This window comes from Acanthopagrus latus, chromosome 7, assembly GCF_904848185.1.
Source record: "Acanthopagrus latus isolate v.2019 chromosome 7, fAcaLat1.1, whole genome shotgun sequence".
NCBI classification, from domain to species: Eukaryota; Metazoa; Chordata; class Actinopteri; order Spariformes; family Sparidae; genus Acanthopagrus; species Acanthopagrus latus.
In genome coordinates, this window is record NC_051045.1 from 16,415,965 (window position 1) to 16,434,756 (window position 18,792).

Sequence of the window (18,792 nt, forward strand, 5' to 3'; positions counted from 1 at the left end):
TGGTATGGCAAAATCCATGTTGTGGCAGAATGTGGTTATTTAAACAAATACAGTCTGAAATAAATAAGAGTTCAACTATCTGGGCTGCCACAGCCACCCTCCCAGGGTCTCTAAGGTACAGTGAGTGTGCAGTCCAGAATCATCAACAGCCCTTTAAATGGACCATGGGCCAAAATCAAACACCATTGCAGTAAATATGTAAAAATGGCACATGGATCTGAGGTTCCCTTAAATAAGTAACTTCCTGTATTACTTTGCCAGCAACCCTAAGATTATGAAAAATAACTATTAATGTGGGATCCTACATATTCAAAAAGCCGTCTTACCGCACAGAAAATAAACTTGCATGAACCAATTTACATTCTGATTTCTTTTAATCGATCTAAATTTTTTTTTTTTTTTCTTTCCTCGAGAGAAATATCTGCCAGTGGCCCCACATCGTGTCCCCAAGATCCTTAGAACAAAAATTACAATGGCTGGTGCTAAACCAATAAATGACTCTGGCTTGCACGATTATGTTTAGTAATTCAATTGGTCCAACAAGGTGAATTCAAAGTTTGGAGATGAGGTGGGAGTAAAAAGACGTGTCTTTCGCAGCGAGCCTGCCATACAGAGTCCTCCCTGCTGTCAGAGACGCCTCACCAACAGATCTGTCAGAGGATATGAGAAAGGCCCACAGCGTTATTTTCATTTATTAAAATGTGCAGGCATTTTCTTTCTTCCACTTTCAATCACACTTGGGAAGTTTGAAAGGTTATATGAATCCTACATGCATGACAGCTCTCAATAAAAGCAATAATTTCTCTCTGATTTTTTTTTCTCTTCGAGGGAAAATGATTGGTTTGAATTGCCCCGTGTTACGTGTGCAGCATTTCAAAGCAAAGCCACACGGAGCCAGATCTGTGATCCTGGGCTTTTCAAAGCATACTTACATAACTGCTACTGTACCTGTGACTGTGATTCGAGAAAATTTCTGAGATTCACACCACAAAAGGGATTTTATGTGTGAACTCTGCAGCAGTTTTTTCAGCCAAAACATACAAGTGACAGTCTAAAATATCTCCGCTGTGTAATAAAATGCCTCCTCTTTACAGGACTGTGAATCTTTCTCAACATAATGAACTCCCTGACAGGGAAGTGGCAGAGCTTCGCCACAGTAAAACAGGGCTGTTTGCTGTCACCGCCACTGAAAACAGTCACCATTCCAGTGTTTTAGTGACGCTGCAGGAGCCGACTTCACATTTCCTGGTGCTCAATCAGTGTAACGGATTAGTCCCTGCGACAGACAGTGATGCTGACACACGCAGATGTGAGCATGCATACATTTCACGCAGAGACACACATGCGGCAGCCAGGTCCTGTGATGCCCTCTGTGGTATCTCGCTATATCTCTGTCAAATAGAAGATGAATGGGCTAAAACATCACTGTCTTCCTCCCTGCGTGCTCAGTGAAGCTCCATCCACCTCACATGAGTGCAGCTCAATTGGACAGAGCAATGGAGCAGCGATGGACTGAGCACCACTTCTCTGCTGAGTTCAATTGCTCATTTGCGCTCCATACTGTTATGTACGACTGAACATCCACACACCACTCCCCTCATTATGACTTGAACATCATTTGCGCCGGAGGGATTTAATGCTCCCTTGTTTTCATCTCCTCAGAGCAACCGCAGTGATGACAAAGTGATAGGATCATATGAAATGGAGAATGACAAATGTGTTTCCAGCCCAGCACAGGCGCAGTGTCGATTTATGTCATGGAAGAATGAGAGTGGAACTGTTTTGTTAGTGTTCAAACGCTACTTTCAAGATAAATGGAGCTCAAAGTGTGAGGCTCTGCTTGTGATGAGCACATATTTCTATATACTGATTTTCATGTTTTGTCATCATCTTTTGTATATCATTTTACTTGCCACATCACACCGTCTCTGATCAACCTTTCTCTTCTTATTTTGTAAATGTACTGGTTTTACAGGAATGGTTGCTGCAGGGTCTGTAACCTGTATCTGTGATGGTAGATTATCTTATGAACCATCAAGATACTCCGAGGTGATTCAGGTGCTGGTTCCGAGCTAGTGCCTAATTTGAGATTTTTTGTGTTTTAACAACCAAAGTACAAATCAGAGCTAGTGTAGCGTGTTCTGACAGATCCATGGGAGAATTAGCAAGAGATTTTTGCTTTGGACCCCAAATCGAAGCAACAGTGGTCCAAAGACCAGTCAAGTTGGGATGCCAATGAACTCGTGCAAAGCCAGGAGCAACACTTGCAAAGAGTCAGTGTAGTGCCACCATGGTAGGAGAAATAAGCAGTGATTGAGTGATGTGACTACGATGGCTCTCATGCACATGGAAAAGCAAACCATTTCTTAAAAGGTTCCCAGGTCGAACCGACTCCGAACCAGCACAAGCAACAGCCCAGAAAAAGCACTTGGTTCGCTTTGGTTGAAAGGAATTTAGAGTACCAGGGTTAGTCCATCATCTTCTGCTGATGGTGTACATTGATGGACTGCTTAGTATCATCATAACATTGCAATTTAAAAGCTGACCCACTAGAGAGCACAAAAAAGTGTGTCCCCTCACAGTTGCCATATGACAGGAGTGGTTGGCATTTGTGACATGTGGGAGAGAAAATTAAGAGAAGTTTGTTGCTGCTCCATATGTTTCCATATCCTGTTTATTATTTTCCTAGTTAAACAGAGTTTGGTGAACCCAGGAAAGATGTTTATATTGTTGGTAGCAGGCTGTGTTTCTATCAGTCGTGCCATTATTATTGATTTCTTGTCTTAACTTCCTCAGTATGGCTAGCTGCCTAACAACACTTAAAGCCACAGAGACTGAACACAGCTTAGTTACAGACATGTGGTGCGGACACAAAGACATCCCAAAGTGGCGACGGGGACAGTGATGTCATTGTCCATCGTGATGTTTCGATGTGGGCATCGTCATCACCCCACGCTACTTGATTTAGTTTTTGTTCCTGCGGTTGAAACACTGACAAAGTTCCTGAGTTCCTCAAAAGGGCTCCTGGTCTATCCACTTCATAAAGAAAAAAAAAACATGTTTCAGATGGATGGAGCTGTAGAACTGAAACGAATCACTATAAAACCAGACATGGGAGAAGTTGCTGGACAAAGCCAAGAACAAAAACTACTGTCAAAGTCAAGACACTCTACAAGCAAAGACAGTGTGCCAACTCCGTCAGAAAACCACAGTAACATATGCAGCAAAAATATGAAAACATTATGCATCAACACATTTTTAGCACAGAGCCTCAAACAAACAGATCCTGGTGATTGTAAGAAGTTGCACTGTCAGTGTTTTCGCTGCCGTCTTGTACTGTTGTTGTCTGACGCCAGCAGGCTGTGAATATGTTCCTTCATCTGCTAAACTCTGTCTGGGTATTATAACGTTATTTTAAGTGGGATACGAGACCCGTATTAAAATCAAGCTGATTCATTCAGTAGGCAGTGGTTTTTGTGTTTGGAGCACTCAGCCACAGATGGCAAGGCTGTCCTTGAAAAGTATCTGCCTTTCAACATAGACTGAAGCAATACGTAAAACTAAAACTAAATTCCACTTTTAGCAACAATAATTGAGCGAATTAACATATTTCTTCCACGGTACATTTACAGTACATTGCTCCACAGATGTTCATTTTGTAATAGATGCATGGAGTGTTTTCAGACCGCACAGAAATAGACGATGTTAGACTGTGTGGTGCTCGATCCTTATTTCAGGCTCTTTCGTATGTTTTCTCTCTCCCTCTCACACAAGTATTTAGCCCTGTTTTACATACCAACAGGCAGACATATGCTGCTAAAAGTCTGTGACAAACCTGCCGGACATTACCTACCCTCCACTGTCTTTGATTCTCTGAGGTTGGTGGAGACCATAGTTAAGAGGCAGGGTAAATATTTGACTTTAATTTGTCAGCTGGCCAGAAACAGGACTTCAATTGAATGTTAATGCAGCTCTGCGCCTGCTGGATGTGCTACTGCTTGCCACAACATTTTTTAAGCAGACTTTAAGACCAAAAGTTTAGAGAAAAGCACAAGGGTAACAGGTGAGACACTGAGCTATGATTCAAAGAACAATATTTCCCTTCAATCTGTAAATTCACAGAAAATCGAAATACTCAAGTGAGGTAAAGTGCATCCGAACTGTACTTAAATCCAATATGTCTTTGAAAGCACTGTACTATATACTGTACCTGAGTAAGTGTCGGCCTCTGCTCTTGCTGCTGTAGGCCAATCGTCCCTGCAGAACAGCAGCAACGTTGGATTTTGTACCCCTTCATCTGGCCCCCTCCCCCTGCTGGTGCCGAGGACTGCTGCTGAGCAGGTCTGGGTAGTACCACGGCTCACGGCTCACACCATCTCACACACACTCGCACACACGCACTCCCCACAGAGAGGGTTCATACAGTCGTAATTACAGTCCTGCCACAACTGTAGGAAGTGGGGCGGCTGCGGGTGGGAACAGTGGAGAGCCTCACAGTGGGAGGCCGGGGAACAGTACACGGAAAGGAGCTCGAAATCAACCATCCAAGGGCCACCACGGGGCCTAATTACTGACTGAACATGACTAATGATGAAGCTGTGCTCTGGTGGGGCTGTGTCCGAAATGCTCAGCCCTCACTGCTCTATCAGTCCAAGGCTCCCTCCCAGGTGTAGAGGTGTAGCTATATACAGTGTGCTCATGCTGTGAGCAGCCCTCCCACAGTACTGCTGCTCAGAAATGACATATGGAGAGTGATGCATAGCCTGTAGACTTCATATGGTCTCACCAGTCTGGTTGATATGTATGTGTTAACTGTGGAACATGTGTGGGCGTTTCATGTTGTTGCATATGTATTTCCATATGTCATAAATTTGAAGCAGCTTGTTATGCCTATGGCGAATGGTCCTTATTGTGCTGTCCATTGCATTATAAGAGGGAAGGTGACGCTGTGAGTGTTAGTAGCCTTGACGCTGCTGCTGGCAGTCATAGGATGAAAATGATTGGCTGACACCAGATATGCATGGATTTTTACTTACAAACAATTGTAATTTTTCCTTTTGCAAAGTCTTATCATTCTTCAAACTGTTTAACGGAATTCTCTTAATGAGGTAATAAAACGTAGGGTCCTTTACACCATGTGTATTATCACCAAAATGCCCCAAAGGTCAAGGCTGTGACTGGATCTGGGTACTGGATGTGATGAACTTGGAATGAATGAGGTGGAGGAGAGTCACGAGGATTTTGCACTGAAATCACAGCTGACAACAGATGAGGAAGAACTGAGAGTTTGATGTACCACCTGGCTGGTTGAACTGAAGGAGTAAGAGCCCAGTCAGCTGAGGGAGGAGCGGTCGCCTGATTGAACTGAGCATAATTTTTTTAGTAATCAAGGTGGCAGATGACCGATATTTGGAACTGATATTTACTGTAAAAAGAATAATCAAAATAAGATTTACTCAGGTACTGTACTGTGCGTGAGTACAGTTTTGAGGCACTTGTACTTCACTTGGGTTTTTCCACAACAGTTTGCAGGCAAATGTGGTACTTTCCACTCCAACATATTAATTTGACACTTTCGCTACAATGTCAGATAAAGATGATCAATTTGTTTTATTGGCAAGTACATCCCCACAAATCACCAATAATCCGAAAAATGTCAATGATCCGCCAGGTCTACCCTGGTTTCCACTGATAACTGTGGTTTCAGGGGACTGATGGAGAGTGACGGCTTTAAAAAAGGCGTTTTGCCAGAGAGCAGCCATCACTCTGCCCACTCGTCCTCTTCGGGAGATTCCCGCTAGTTGGTGGGTGTGACTGATGGTAGTCACCCCCCACCGCACACACACACACGGCGGTTTACCTATGAATTATTTGGTTGACGGGTTGGAATTTCTCCACATTTCTCCGCCGGGTTGTCCAATCAGGGAAAGCGATGAAACAGAAACGAGGCTCCCCTGGGAGACAGCCTCGGAGATGACTCCCAGCGGGTGTAAGGGAGAGGCAGGCGACGCTTTTTACTGGCAGGATGAACGAGGCTGAGACCGAAGCTGCAGAAGTTTGAGGAGCTGTCCAGATGCTGAAAGAGCACCAGGCAGCCCTTCTTTCAATTAGTATTAAGCTGCTGGCTCTGGAGGAACTAATGTGATTTTAAAACGAGGTGAAAGCCATTCATCCGTGGCGTGTGACGTGAAAGGTTCAGCTTGTGTCGCTAATTTGAGTCAGTAATTTCACCTCTGCAGAGATCCCCTCCTCCCTGTTTTTTTTTTTTTTTTTTTTTCAAACAAGAGATTTCACTTTAGATAGTCGCCTCATTCTGTCATGAATATTTCACCTGCATTCATCTTCTGGAGGGAGAAAACACAGTTCAATGCAAAATCCCCCCGCTCCCCCCTCGGTGCTTATTTATTTTCTGTTAGAGGCTTTTAGAACCAATTTGGAGCAAAAATAACGATCCGTCCAGCCACAGATCAATAACTGGGGTCTGCAACGAGTGTCAGTCGCAGCCCCGCATGTAGGAGAATGCAGACAGGAGGGGTGGAGTTCACAGCTTTTACTTTTCAAACGCTGCTCTGACAGAGGAGCTCATTCTTTGCCTGGAAAACAGCGGAGTTGGCCACTGATGCGTCCTGGCATGTGATCCCGCTCTCAGTCAAGTCAATCGCCTCGCCGCTGCAGCCTCTCCATTAAACTTTCCATGCTGTTGCCCGTCCAATGGACAGCACTTAGGAGGTTTGTCTGGACCGTACTCGCTCCTGCTCGCTCGCCCGCCGCGCTCCGGCTCTCCGCCGCCGGCTCTCCAGGTTCAGAGGGACTCGCGCGGCTCGGGGAGCTGCCCCGGGTCTCCCGCACGCATGGAGGGAGACGTCATGGACAAGGTTGAGGCCACGGCGACGGTCCGTGACTTCGACCCGATCAGCGGGAGCATCCCGGCCACCAAAGTGGAGATCACCGTGTCCTGCAGGTGAGTCCGGTCCGGCGCTGATGCTGCTATGTCTGCGTCAGCGCCGCGCGCTTTTGGTGCGTGAAATTGAGCGTTTTGGTGCGAAAAATAAACGGCCCCATGTTTTATTTCATTGTGAAAATAATTACCTTAAACATTTTGAGAAATAATAAAACTTTGCAAAGGTGAAATTAGTAAATAAAACAGATCTTTTATTTGAGGACGCACAGAGGTTTCAAGACGTAGTTTGAATATTTACGCCTTTTGGAGACTTTTTATTAGGATTTTTAATTTAAAAAAAAAGAAAAAAGAAAAAAATCCAGTCAGCTCCTTACTCGCATTGCATTTGTGTCCAAAATCTCACTCAGTCGCAGTTAGTGAAGTAGACGAGGTCTCAAAATCTGACAGCCCACCAACTTTTAGGCTACGCCCTTGTTTGTTTGGAGTAAATATGGTCGCTTTGGTGCATGTTTACAGGGGTCTCTGTGACGTCTCCTGGCTCTGCATCGCCGTGTGTTTGTGTTTCACGCGCGCCAGGTCGCGTGCCACATGAGATATCGACCGCGGTGGAGTTAGTTGGCGTGCCAGAGAGCTTTCCCTGGAGGCGGCAGGTCGTGTGAAGCCGTGTAGCCGCCTGACAGCCCCCAGCAACGTCACCAGTGTGTAGCGGAAACGTGGAAAAAGCAATTAGCGCTAAATATTTACACCCCTCATAGTCCATTAGCCTTTAAATGAATCCCCGGTCCCTCCTCCTCCACCAAAGCCCCCCCCCCCCCCAAAAAAACACCGCGGAGATGGCAAGCGCCTCGGCTGGGAAGGGTGGGGCAGAGCTGGCTGCAGGTAGAGTCACTGTACACTGTAGACTGCTGCACGATCCAAGGTAGTGGCTCTGTTTGGATCTACAGTACAGTTACATCTCTCACGGAAATGAGCGCCAGTTTGTATATACAGGGCCTCCCGGGCTGTGCGTCATTTTGCCATAACCCACAGTGTTTATCTCCTTGCAGCTCCAGGCTACATCGGGCCTTATATGCATGTAAATGATATGTCGGCCCATGTGCACTGCTGTTGAAACTGATCCCATGGAGATTTTATACATTAATGTACGTAAAGCCACAGGCCCAGAGATTTATTAATCAAACACCCTGCTGCCATTGTTTCTCTCTCTCATCTGTTTCCACTCATAAGGAATTTGCATTCAGCTCTCTCTGGAGGGCAGCTGATTGATTCTTTCTCTGTTTGGCATCCATTTTGATACATTCCTTAGTTCTTCAACATATTCCCCATATTGGTTTTGCTGCTCAGGCGACCTTATAAGGCATTTGGGATATTAATTGATTAGTCACATTTCAAAACAGATCTGTTAACCTTTACAGAGTTGACAGACTTAGATGATGGTGTTGCTACTGGCGATGGGGGGGTGGGAGGTGTTTAAAGTTTAACAGCTCCATTGTAAGATCCTTTGTTTACGTAACCAAAATGATTTGATTATGTGTAACTGAGGCAGGAGTAGAAGTGTGTGTGTTCGGTCGGTACATGCAACTTAGGCTGTGGTTGCGTGTGAGCATATTGTGTGTGTTGTATCCATGTGTTGCGAGTAGCAGCTGGACTCGAGTCGTTTCCCTCTCGAGACACAAATTGTTCTTTTTTTCTTTCTCCCTGAGACCTTCATACTTTAAGCCAGGATCTGTGTTGACGCCCCCGGGCTCTGTCGATCTGCAGCTCCCTTGTCTGTCATTAATGTCTCTCCAAACAAAGACTTGCTCCAGGACACAGTTTGATAGTGAAGAAAAGAAAAAAACCCCCATCATCCCTGCTTTCGCCGGGCCTTGAAACATTGTCTGCTTTAGATGCAAAGACTTCGGGTCCCGCCTCTGCTTCTTTGTGACTTGTGGAGATTGCCGCAGTAGCTCATGTCTGACCTCTGAGGACCGCTTAAATGTTGGAGACGTGTGAAATGCACTACCATGTATGCAGCCCCATTCCTCCCACCTACCAGCAAGTGCGTATTTGGTCCAGTAGAGACAAAAAGAAACAATGGGTGTTATGTGGGTGAGAGGCGCAGGCTCCGCGACGCTGTGTAATTGATTTAGTAAGCCTGAAAGCTCCGAGGTTGCAGCGCACACATGGAATTGAACTGTGGCTCGCGGCCCTACCGGCATTCTCATAACCCTCTGCAAATATTGCAGCGAGTCCCCCGACAAACCGGAGGGACTGGAGCTGACAACCCCCTTATCAAAACAAGTGCATATCGCTGTGATAGCACATTGTTCCCCGCCCACGGCTCTGATTGGTTTTTGCTCACAGGTCAGCCAGTGAGCCGAGCCCAGAGCATCTGCTTCGTAGCTGCGAGGGGCTGCACTCCAGCTCTGCGATAAGATGACTCTTCAAACTCAAGTGGCCTCTATCTGCTTTAGCAAACGCATGCAAGGGAATACAGTTCAGTGGGTTAGGCCCAGTGGTCCCAAGGTGCCTCTCCAGGCTCGATCCCACCTCTTACATGGCAGTTGTGTCTTCATTTGTTAATATTTAAGCAGCCCGGATGAATATTTCACAAGTTGTCGGTGCGGTTTGCCACATCACGCTAGAATTATGGGCAAAGTAGTGACTGTGAACGCTGCTGGATTGTCAGAATGTGCCCTTTCTATATCTCAGCTTACCAGACTGTCTCAGAGTTCCCATGTACAATGACTTAAGGGAAGTTGGGGCTCCGGCTCTGTGGTTCCACAGCGAAGAACACTTTTGGTAATGAATGTCGAAAAAAATGTGCATACTGACAAAAATCACAAAGCCTCCAAAGGCACACGGATCTCCGTTTAATGAATGGGGCGTCTCTTTAGTGCGTCACAGTACAGATTCATGTTCAGGATGTAAGTAATGATTTTTTGAATGCACTGTTTACTGTATGTGACCAGAACGAGGCAGCAGAGTTGATAAGCTCGACAACGCTGACAAAGGTTTACAGCCCTTATCAGTGCAGAGCCAGGGGAAAAGAGCTTCTTTCTCTTTAAAGATTCGTTTTTGGCATTTCACTTTGTCAGAAAGTTCCCTTCCAGAGGAGAGAGAGGGGGAAGAAAATAACACTGATTTGATGAAAAGCCAAGATGTGGACGCTGTATCATTGTTAGAAAACGACAACACAACAAACCAGGCAGAAAGGCGTGGGTTTTATTTTTATAACACTGCCATTTTTAAAACAAATCAACGGAGGGCATATTATTGAAATTTATGGGCGCTTTGCAGCGTGTCAAAACACACCACAGGTACGCTGTTAAAACTGGAATTGGCTGACGAAGCCACCCTCCTTTCCACTGCGTTCAGCCTCCCGCTTGACAGCTTGAACATCGAACTTTATCAGCCCCCATCGCCCATTACATCAACACGAAGGCGCAGCATCTTGTCCATCCCCTCCTGCGCTCTGCTGTTGGTTTAGAGCTGGTTGTAACCATTCATTTGCTGTGATAGATTGGTTAGAGTAGCACTGCATCCAATCAATGCATTCCATAGCTGGAGGGATCTAACTCAACCAGGCCACTGCGCTCCCGACGGATTCATTACCTGGTGAAACACACCAAGAGGTCACGTGACTGCCAGCATCCTGTGACAAATGCTCGCGGGAGACGATCCCTGGCACACAAGGCCACTGATTGCTGTTCCCCGGGGTCAATCTGAAAACTTGCAGCACGCCTTTTGATCCGAACTCTTCCTGAGGCAATCATCGCAGCAGAGGGGGGAGCCCTAATGAAATCATCAGCACGATTAGGATGTGTGGCATCGCCGCTCGATCTGTCAAAAACAATTGCTTGAGCGGAGCAATTTGGATTTCAAGCTGTGTAACAACCTATTGTTTATTTGAATGCATTGTCGTGGCCCATAATTCTGCTGCTGTTGTCGTCTTGTATAGCGGCTGTAGCTTTGGATCTCATTCAGTCTCGGTTACCCATTTAATCAAACCCCGTGACCTGGTTTTTCTGGTTGAAGCATCCTTTTGTTTTGCCTCGGCAGAAAGCAAGTTTGAAGTGAACTAGTTTGCATTGTGTAAGAGCATGAAATATTAATAAAGGATGTCTCTGAGTAAAAGAGAAATTTCAATTTGCAGCGATTTACCCCGCTGTTCTTTTCACATCGTGTTCTGGGTTAAGACTGACCCGAGGCGAGCTCGTAGCTTCTTTCTTACAGGATGTCTTGGGTGTGTGTGAGTGATGTGTCGCATCTGTTTTTGGGCGTCGAGGCTGAGACACACGAGGGGTGCCAGGAGGAGGCAGTTTTTTTTTTTTCTTCCAATTTTGGGGATGTTAAGATTGCAGCAGGCGAGTCTCACAGGTCGATGAAGCGGATAATTATGCATGAACCCCTGACACAGTGAAAATGAGTTTTGATCCCAGACACTTGGCTTGTGGTTGTGTCAGTGTTATTAATATATTCTTGTTTGGGACCTACGGCAGCTGAGGGGGATCCCTTGGAAACACAGTCGTGGTGCCGTGCTAGTGGTTTATAACGCTCTGCATGTTGCCGGTGTCATCTGAAAGTGTTGATTGGAACGACAGGGAAAGTCAAGAGTGTGGCATAGCAATAAGAAATCAAAGCGGTCCCTCTCGGCTCTGAAGTATCAAGCTGCTTTTGTCACTATTTTCAGAGAACCTTAAGGGTCAGCAGAGTGTGTTAGTGGATTTCTGTGTCGGGGGATATTTGACCTAACATCACAGCTTGTCTGGGAGATGTGGGAGCTGGTGGCAGATTTGACACGTTGCTTAGTGGAGATTTCACCAGATTATGTTGCATATGTTGAAGGTTTCTCGTGTGTGGACAGTCTTAGCCCCGGGCTCGATTGAGCTTCTCATGGCCTGGTTATTGTCACATCTGTAGACATAGGAATTTGAAAGTTAAATGTATTTAAGTGGATATACACAGCCAAAAGGGACATTTCTTACCGCGTGGGTGCTTTTGCTATAAAGCTGTGTGTAGAGCTGAAACATCAGGTTTGATAAGTACAAATACAATTAATTTTCACTGAAGGGAAATGGATTATCAGTCAGAATGTGTGAATCACTCAAGATAAAGTTGTCCACAAGCTACAACACAGTGAAATGATAACAGGCTTCTCTAGAAGCTGCCAGTTAGTCTCATTTCAATTATGTTTCAGATTGTGTTTCTTATTTGTGTTTGACGCCGGCAAGTTGAACACGAAAGCTCATATTTTTGACAAGGGCACAACGTGGTCGTTCATGGTGCTTGTTGAGTAAAAAGAAATGTCTTTTTTTAAAAAAACTGACCATAAGTTTTGTGTTTTCGGCATTTCCTCGTCATGCCAGGAGCAAGAAAGTGCTACAACAAAGCAATTAAACAAAATCAGAATTATCAGAAAATGAACAAAGTCATGACTACAACCATCACTGGGTTTTACAAGTGAACATAGACTGAAAGAGAGGACATGGTGCGAAGAAATATTGCTTTACACACACACACACACACACACACACACACACACACACACACACACACACACACACACAAACACACACACACACACACACACACACACACACACACACTCTCACACTCAATGAATGTTGGTGCTCTATGTGGTCAAGGGCCTCCACAATGCAAACAAAACGAAAAATCCAAGACACAGCATAATAAAATATCTTAATATTGCAGCACTCACACTTTCATCCAGATGTTGAGCTAAGATACAAAAACAGACACTCCTGTGGCAAAAGGCATGACAGAAATGAATTACATCCTTCTTCCATACCTCTGAATTGCCACCTACATCTCCAACATGTACAAAAATATCTTGAGCTGTGTTTTGTGACGTTGTGTTTCTCACTGTTGAACTGGAATGATGTTCCTCCAAGCTGAGCTTAAGCAGTCACATACAGACGATGGGTTTGTATGTGTCCACTAGGAAACAGTCTTATTGCAAACCACGATGTATGCAACACGTAGAACATATCAGGGAACAGAAATCAATTTCACCCCATTGACAGTGTGAACAAACCACTGATGGCTGTGAAACAAATATGAATGAGTTTGTCTTTATCGGCTTGAATGGACAGTACAATGATGAGATAGAGAACAACAGAAGTGAGTGATCTGAAAAAGAATTTAGTGTCCCGGGGATCAGCTGGAACATCATGCAGCAATGGCTCTGCAACTTGTGGTTACCCGTACCACCTGTTTTTGGGTATTTTTGTACCAATTGGAGTTAAGATGCTCTACCTGGATTAAGAACATGTCAGAAAAATGGCAACAATTGTTGATGAGATTGCCGTAGCTGAACGAGTTGTTCTAAGTTGATAACAACTCTTAAAAGCCCAGTGGCAAGGATTTACCCAGGACGGACCCATCCTCCATCCAAGGTTTGTGGAAATTTAATGTCCTAGGAACTGCTATGGCAACTTCCATCTTGTGAAGTCGAATAAAATGGCAATTATCCCTCTATCTGTTGTGGAACTGCAGATTTATTTTCAACCCAGTGGTTACATTTCAGGTTAATTATCGCATATGCTTGAGTGGATAGGTGTGTGTGTGTGTCACAAGGTTATACCTCTCTTACAGATCTATCAGTAATCACCAGCTCATGCTCATTACGGTTTACCACCACCTACCTGCTCGGTGGTGCTTTCACCTATCGAGGCCCAACATGAGTCGACCACCAATTAGACAGCTCCGTTTCTCTGTTTCCACCCTATATGGTGGGCTCGCAGCTGTCTCATCCCTCACCAACATCAATAAGTGTTATCCTCCGAGAGAGCTGTTCTTTATACTGTATTATCATGATCACTGTTGAGATTGATCCTGCTCACTCTGTGCCACACTTGACTGAATGCGCACAGAGTTTCCTTTCTCTGCCTCGATTTAATGATGAGTTACTGTCATTTCAAAGTCCAAATATGTATGAGCTTAGAAGTGCTCGCCTGATTCGCTGCCTAGTGTACGATGTAACACGCTTTACGTAGCCAGTACCAGTGCTGTGAGCATCATGGACAGTGTGTGCGGGCACAGATTTGCAGCTTGGGTTTTTTTTTTCAGTTGGAATGGAAAGATGGAAGGAAATTGGCGTGAATTCACCATCGGCTAGGTGCAAAGTGCTGTGCCAGGGTTATAACAGACATATAGCGTCAGTGTGTGCATCTCCCTCAGCTCCTCGCAAAAAAAACCCCCCAACCTTTCTTTGCACTAACCCCAGGCTGTTACAGTGTGCAATTAACAGTGATATTACTCCCTTGTTGGGCATTAGTCACACACCAAAAGCCAGTTTGAAACAGGGAGTCTCAGCGTATGTGCACTCTCATTTATTATACTAGCAAAAGAGTGGTTTTATGACTGAGATTCTGTCACTGCCAGCCAGACGGCCGCCCAGGGAGTGCTCTGCTGCAGGTATTGTCGACCTGGAGAGATCCCAGGTTGAACAGTAACTGAATAATTAAACAGATGGAGGAGAAGAAGACACCTGGTGCCATCACAGTGAAGGTCAGCAGATGGCTCTGTCGCTAATAAAGGTGCCAGATTAAGCGTTGAATGTAATTGACGGGAGTTCTCGGTATCCGGACAAAAGTTAACATTACTCTTTAGCATCGTCTCTCACCATCCGGGGAATCGGATTATGCAATGCAAGCAAAGATCGTTTCCAGTAATGAAATGCAGGAGTGCATGAGATTTGATCATTTGTTGCTTTAATTAGTTTGGTTTAATTTCAGGGGTGGTGCTTTCTGACGACCTTTCGTGCATAACATGCGATACGTATTTCTCTGACAAATGACTAAAACACCCTAGAGGAAAACCAAGAAATTCAATCTAAATAATGGGATTCCTACAGTTTGTTAAGGGTCAGGCGACCTCTGCAGCGTTATATATCTTCCCAGTTTTGTTCTCTGACCATTTGAACCCTGAGAAGCTGCTTAAGGGTATACTAGACAAGAAGAAGACCTACTGACCCCACGGTGTGTGAGTGGAAAGAAAATGTCTCTCTGTAGTCAAAAAAAGGGCCATAGGGCAGTAGAGAAAGTGTAGTGACACCATCCTTCACCTTCTCCTCTCAGCCGTCTCCCATTGTCTCTAATGTATTAGAGATTAGATTTTCCTTCCCCCAGCCCAGTCAGAGACTTGACTTTCAAGCTTGCATTTGTCGTGTCCTTTTAAGAAACCAATGAGGCAGCAGCTCATACTGGAACTAGCCAGTCTAATTCAAGTCTATTTAAAAGCCCTTTCCACTGAATTAGATGCTGCTTCTCCAAGGTGCCAATTATGATTTCGACACCTCTAAGAAAGTGGAGGAGAATTAAGGGACTACTGACAATAAGGCACTACGGGTGCAGGAATTAATTCCCACATTTCTTAGTTTAATAATCAGCCACATTGACCAAGGAGCTGCTAAAATATCTCAAGGGATCTGACCAAGAGGGAGCAAGTGCTCCTAATATTTTCTTTAAATTAGACTTAGCTCAGCCAGCCATGTTTTAGAGGTCAAGCATCCTTTACACTTTTCACTGTCTTGGGAACATTTAGCAATATTCTAGCCAAACTTTATTATAATACTATATTTTTATGACACATTTATACAGCTGAAGAAAATTGGCACATTTGACTTCAGAGCACGTGCACTGGTTAGGCGATGCTAATGCAGCGTCTTCTGATTTTCCTGGTACTGCCTTGTTAATTAAAGTGTGCATAACTACAAGCTTAATTCACTGGTAAATAAAACAAACACTACCTTGTCAGGGCTGGTTAGACAGAAAGAAAACTATTCAAGTGACATTTGTCTTAATTTCTCAAGTGAAATTAAATTACATTTCTTGTACTTTTGTTTGGCCTACTTATAATAACGCACTCCACACTCTTGCTTCACGTGTGATGAAATATTAAACGCTCTAGTGACGAGGAGATTATTGCACTCGGAGGTTTTAATGAAGGTGGTGACATCAAGAGGACTAGGAAGAGTTTGTCTTTTTCATTCACTCATTTCAAGTCGGACGGTTGTAGTGATCTCAGAAGTGCTTCGCTGTGAGACGAGGCTGGTACATGAAATGCAGTGTGGATTGAAAGTAGCTAGATCTAATTACTTTTGTCCTACTTTCAATGAACTTCATCTTCATCAACAAACTTTCTCGGCATCCGCTTTCGGGGTAATGACGTTCTCTTATCCCCCTGAGATTTGAAGAGAGAAGGAGTTAACTTTTGCAATTGGCAGCGTTACTTCAGTGAAGGCAGACGGATTAGCTGAGATGTTAGTACCCGTCCTGCAGTCTTGCATACAGTAATATGGCGGATTAATTTATTATTAATGTATAAATTTTTATACTTGTCATTTCTGATTGGGAAATATGGGGATTGTTTTCTACAGCGACATTGTGTAAAAGTGAAACAGGAAGTTGTGATTCCCTGCTCACCTTTTTGCATGTAACGCTTGCTCTCCTGCGCTGAGAGACGGGGCCAGGTGACAGAGCAGCTAATTGTCGGTGGTTAATGGATGCCAGACAGAGCCAGGTGGATACAAAGAAGCAGTTAGTCATGGATGGCTTTGTTATCTTCAATGATAATTACTCACTCACAATATTCCAACTGTAGTCAGGTCAGCCCAAGGCTAATACCCAACAAAGCTGCATCTATTATCCCCCTACATATCCCTGTGACAGAAGAATTTGTGTCCAGGGAGGCAGAATTACGTGTACATGAATGATGTGCAGATGCTTGGATTCAGTCCTGAAATTCTCATCTATATTCATTGAAATCCTGCTGTCCTCTAATGCCTGGTGCACACTGGAGGATTTTCAGTTCCTAGAGGATTTAAAAAACGTGGGAGACCACAGACGTGATGACAGATTTAACCGATTTTAATATCTTGATTGTCAGAACGCACACACCAGATAATTCAGTCAAGGTGCACGCACTTGGCATTTTACACTAAACAATTTCAGGGTGGAGATTTTCAGGGATCTGGCATCCCTCAGAAACATGCACGATCAAACACAACACAAAACAAAAACAAAACATTCATGGAGGTGGACTGTCACCATCAGATTGTTGCTGCTGTGTGTGCAATAGAGAGTTGAAGACATGCCCCTTCTGGTGGACCACCATGACACCTTATTCCAGAAAAAATATGTACGTATGTCAGTGAATGTGGAGGGTAAAACTTTTGGTCCCATCTGAATTGTGCCGTGTTACACATATGATGGTCGTCATAAAACTAATCAAGTATAAGACTGTGAAAGTGCAGAACTGGGAAGACTACATAACTAACAATCGCAAGTGACCTTGTAGAGCTGGTCCCGCATATTAGCTGGCTCGCAGATCTGACTAATTCTCCTTTCATATAACTGCAGCTGTCAATTTGACCTTAATAATTAAATTAAAAATAAATTGTAACGCTTTTTCTGTGCCAAGGCGACATCCCTGTTGGTGTTGATGTAAATATTGTGTGAGACAATGTAATGGTTTTACACAAAACTAAGTGGTGATCAACACTTTTGTCTCTCCCCATTTGACAACTGTGCAAATGTTTTCAGAACTAAGTGCTGTGTCCCATAAGTCACATGCACATTGTTGCCATAATTCCACAAGCTTATTCTCCTTTTCCATTATGTGCCCTGGTCAGAAGTCCTCTTCTCGTTAGGATTCTGTTCAACAGAAGCATGCAACATCAAGTCGGCGACTCTTCCCTGCAGGAGTCTGCTCCATAATCCATTGCTCTTCCTTTCAGTGGTGTCACACTAACAACCCTAACCCTAATGGACATATAGACAGACATCTACATTACATCTTTTGAGAAACATTGTTGGGAAAATAACAGATTTTTAACAATGAAGTATTGAAAAAGTAGCTTGTTTTGCTATAGAAAACCTTGCAACACTAGGAATACACATTGGGGAGACTCTGATCAAGTAGGTTTCATTAAGGTTTTGTCTGTAAAATCTAGTCACACCACTGGAACAAAACCTTATGCTCCAATGCTCAAACCTGCCTTGAATGTGGGACACCTGAAACACCAGGCGAACTGGGCCGCAACCTTTTCTCATCTAGTGTGGGACCAGCATAAATGGATGAGGTCTGTTCAGAACTGTCTTAAATGACACTGCTCACAAGGTGGATCCAGAAACAAGACATGTTTATTGGCAGTTAAATAATATGGGTGTGCTAATTAAATCATCTGGAAAATGTCTCTCATCTAAAATGTTTAATGAACTAAGCAATTGATGGTAGCTCTGTCTTATGTTGTAAAGGTAGTATCCGCCGTATTAGATCTTGTTCAGAGACAGAGAAAATGTTGGAGGGAGTCGAACTCAAATTGTCGGCATTACTCTTAGAATTTCCTTTACATACACAATCCAGTCTGGAATAAGCTAAAAAGGAAAGACTGGATGAATAATGTTATTGCTGATTGCGGCACTTATTTTGTCAATGAGCCAATCAGAGTATGTGGCTGCTTTACAATGTGTTGGATGATGATCAGCACCAGGGAACTGGATAGCTCCCCCACAGCGAGCAAAGGCTGCGCTTTATTTTAGGGTTTGGTGGGTTTACTGTTAACGCTGAAGGGAATGAGTAGTGACTCCGCTGTACTGTACAAGAGCTTTGAATTTAACTGCAAGCAAACCGATGGACCTGCTCAATGCATTGATAGTTCCACGTTGCTGTGAATGGAGAAATAAATGTGCCCAGGTACTCTGTGTTGTGGCTTGTTGCTTTGCACCCTGAGGCCAGAGTCACTGCGGCAAAGACAGCGAGGCCCCTCACCTTCACCCTGCAGAACTGCGCTGCAACAGAGCTGATTATGTGTTAAATGTCACCAGTTTCCTCTGCATTATCCTGGACATGTGAAGAGAACTGGACACCCACCATCATTATGA

At 44.3% G+C, this 18,792-nt stretch overlaps 1 protein-coding gene across 2 annotated transcripts in view; it reads left to right on the forward strand.

Moving 5' to 3' along the window:
- Positions 1-5,703: 5,703 nt before the first annotated feature.
- The window catches only part of cpne5a (copine Va), a 77,968-nt gene continuing 64,879 nt past the window's right edge, over positions 5,704-18,792 (forward strand). Inside the window, exon 1 of one of the 2 annotated variants that reach the window (XM_037104470.1) lies at positions 5,704-6,961. In XM_037104470.1, coding sequence (XP_036960365.1) covers positions 6,852-6,961 — 110 coding nt within the window. In that variant the 5' untranslated portion in view covers positions 5,704-6,851. The remainder of the gene's footprint in view (positions 6,962-18,792) is intronic. The other variant, XM_037104471.1, reaches the window with a different exon arrangement.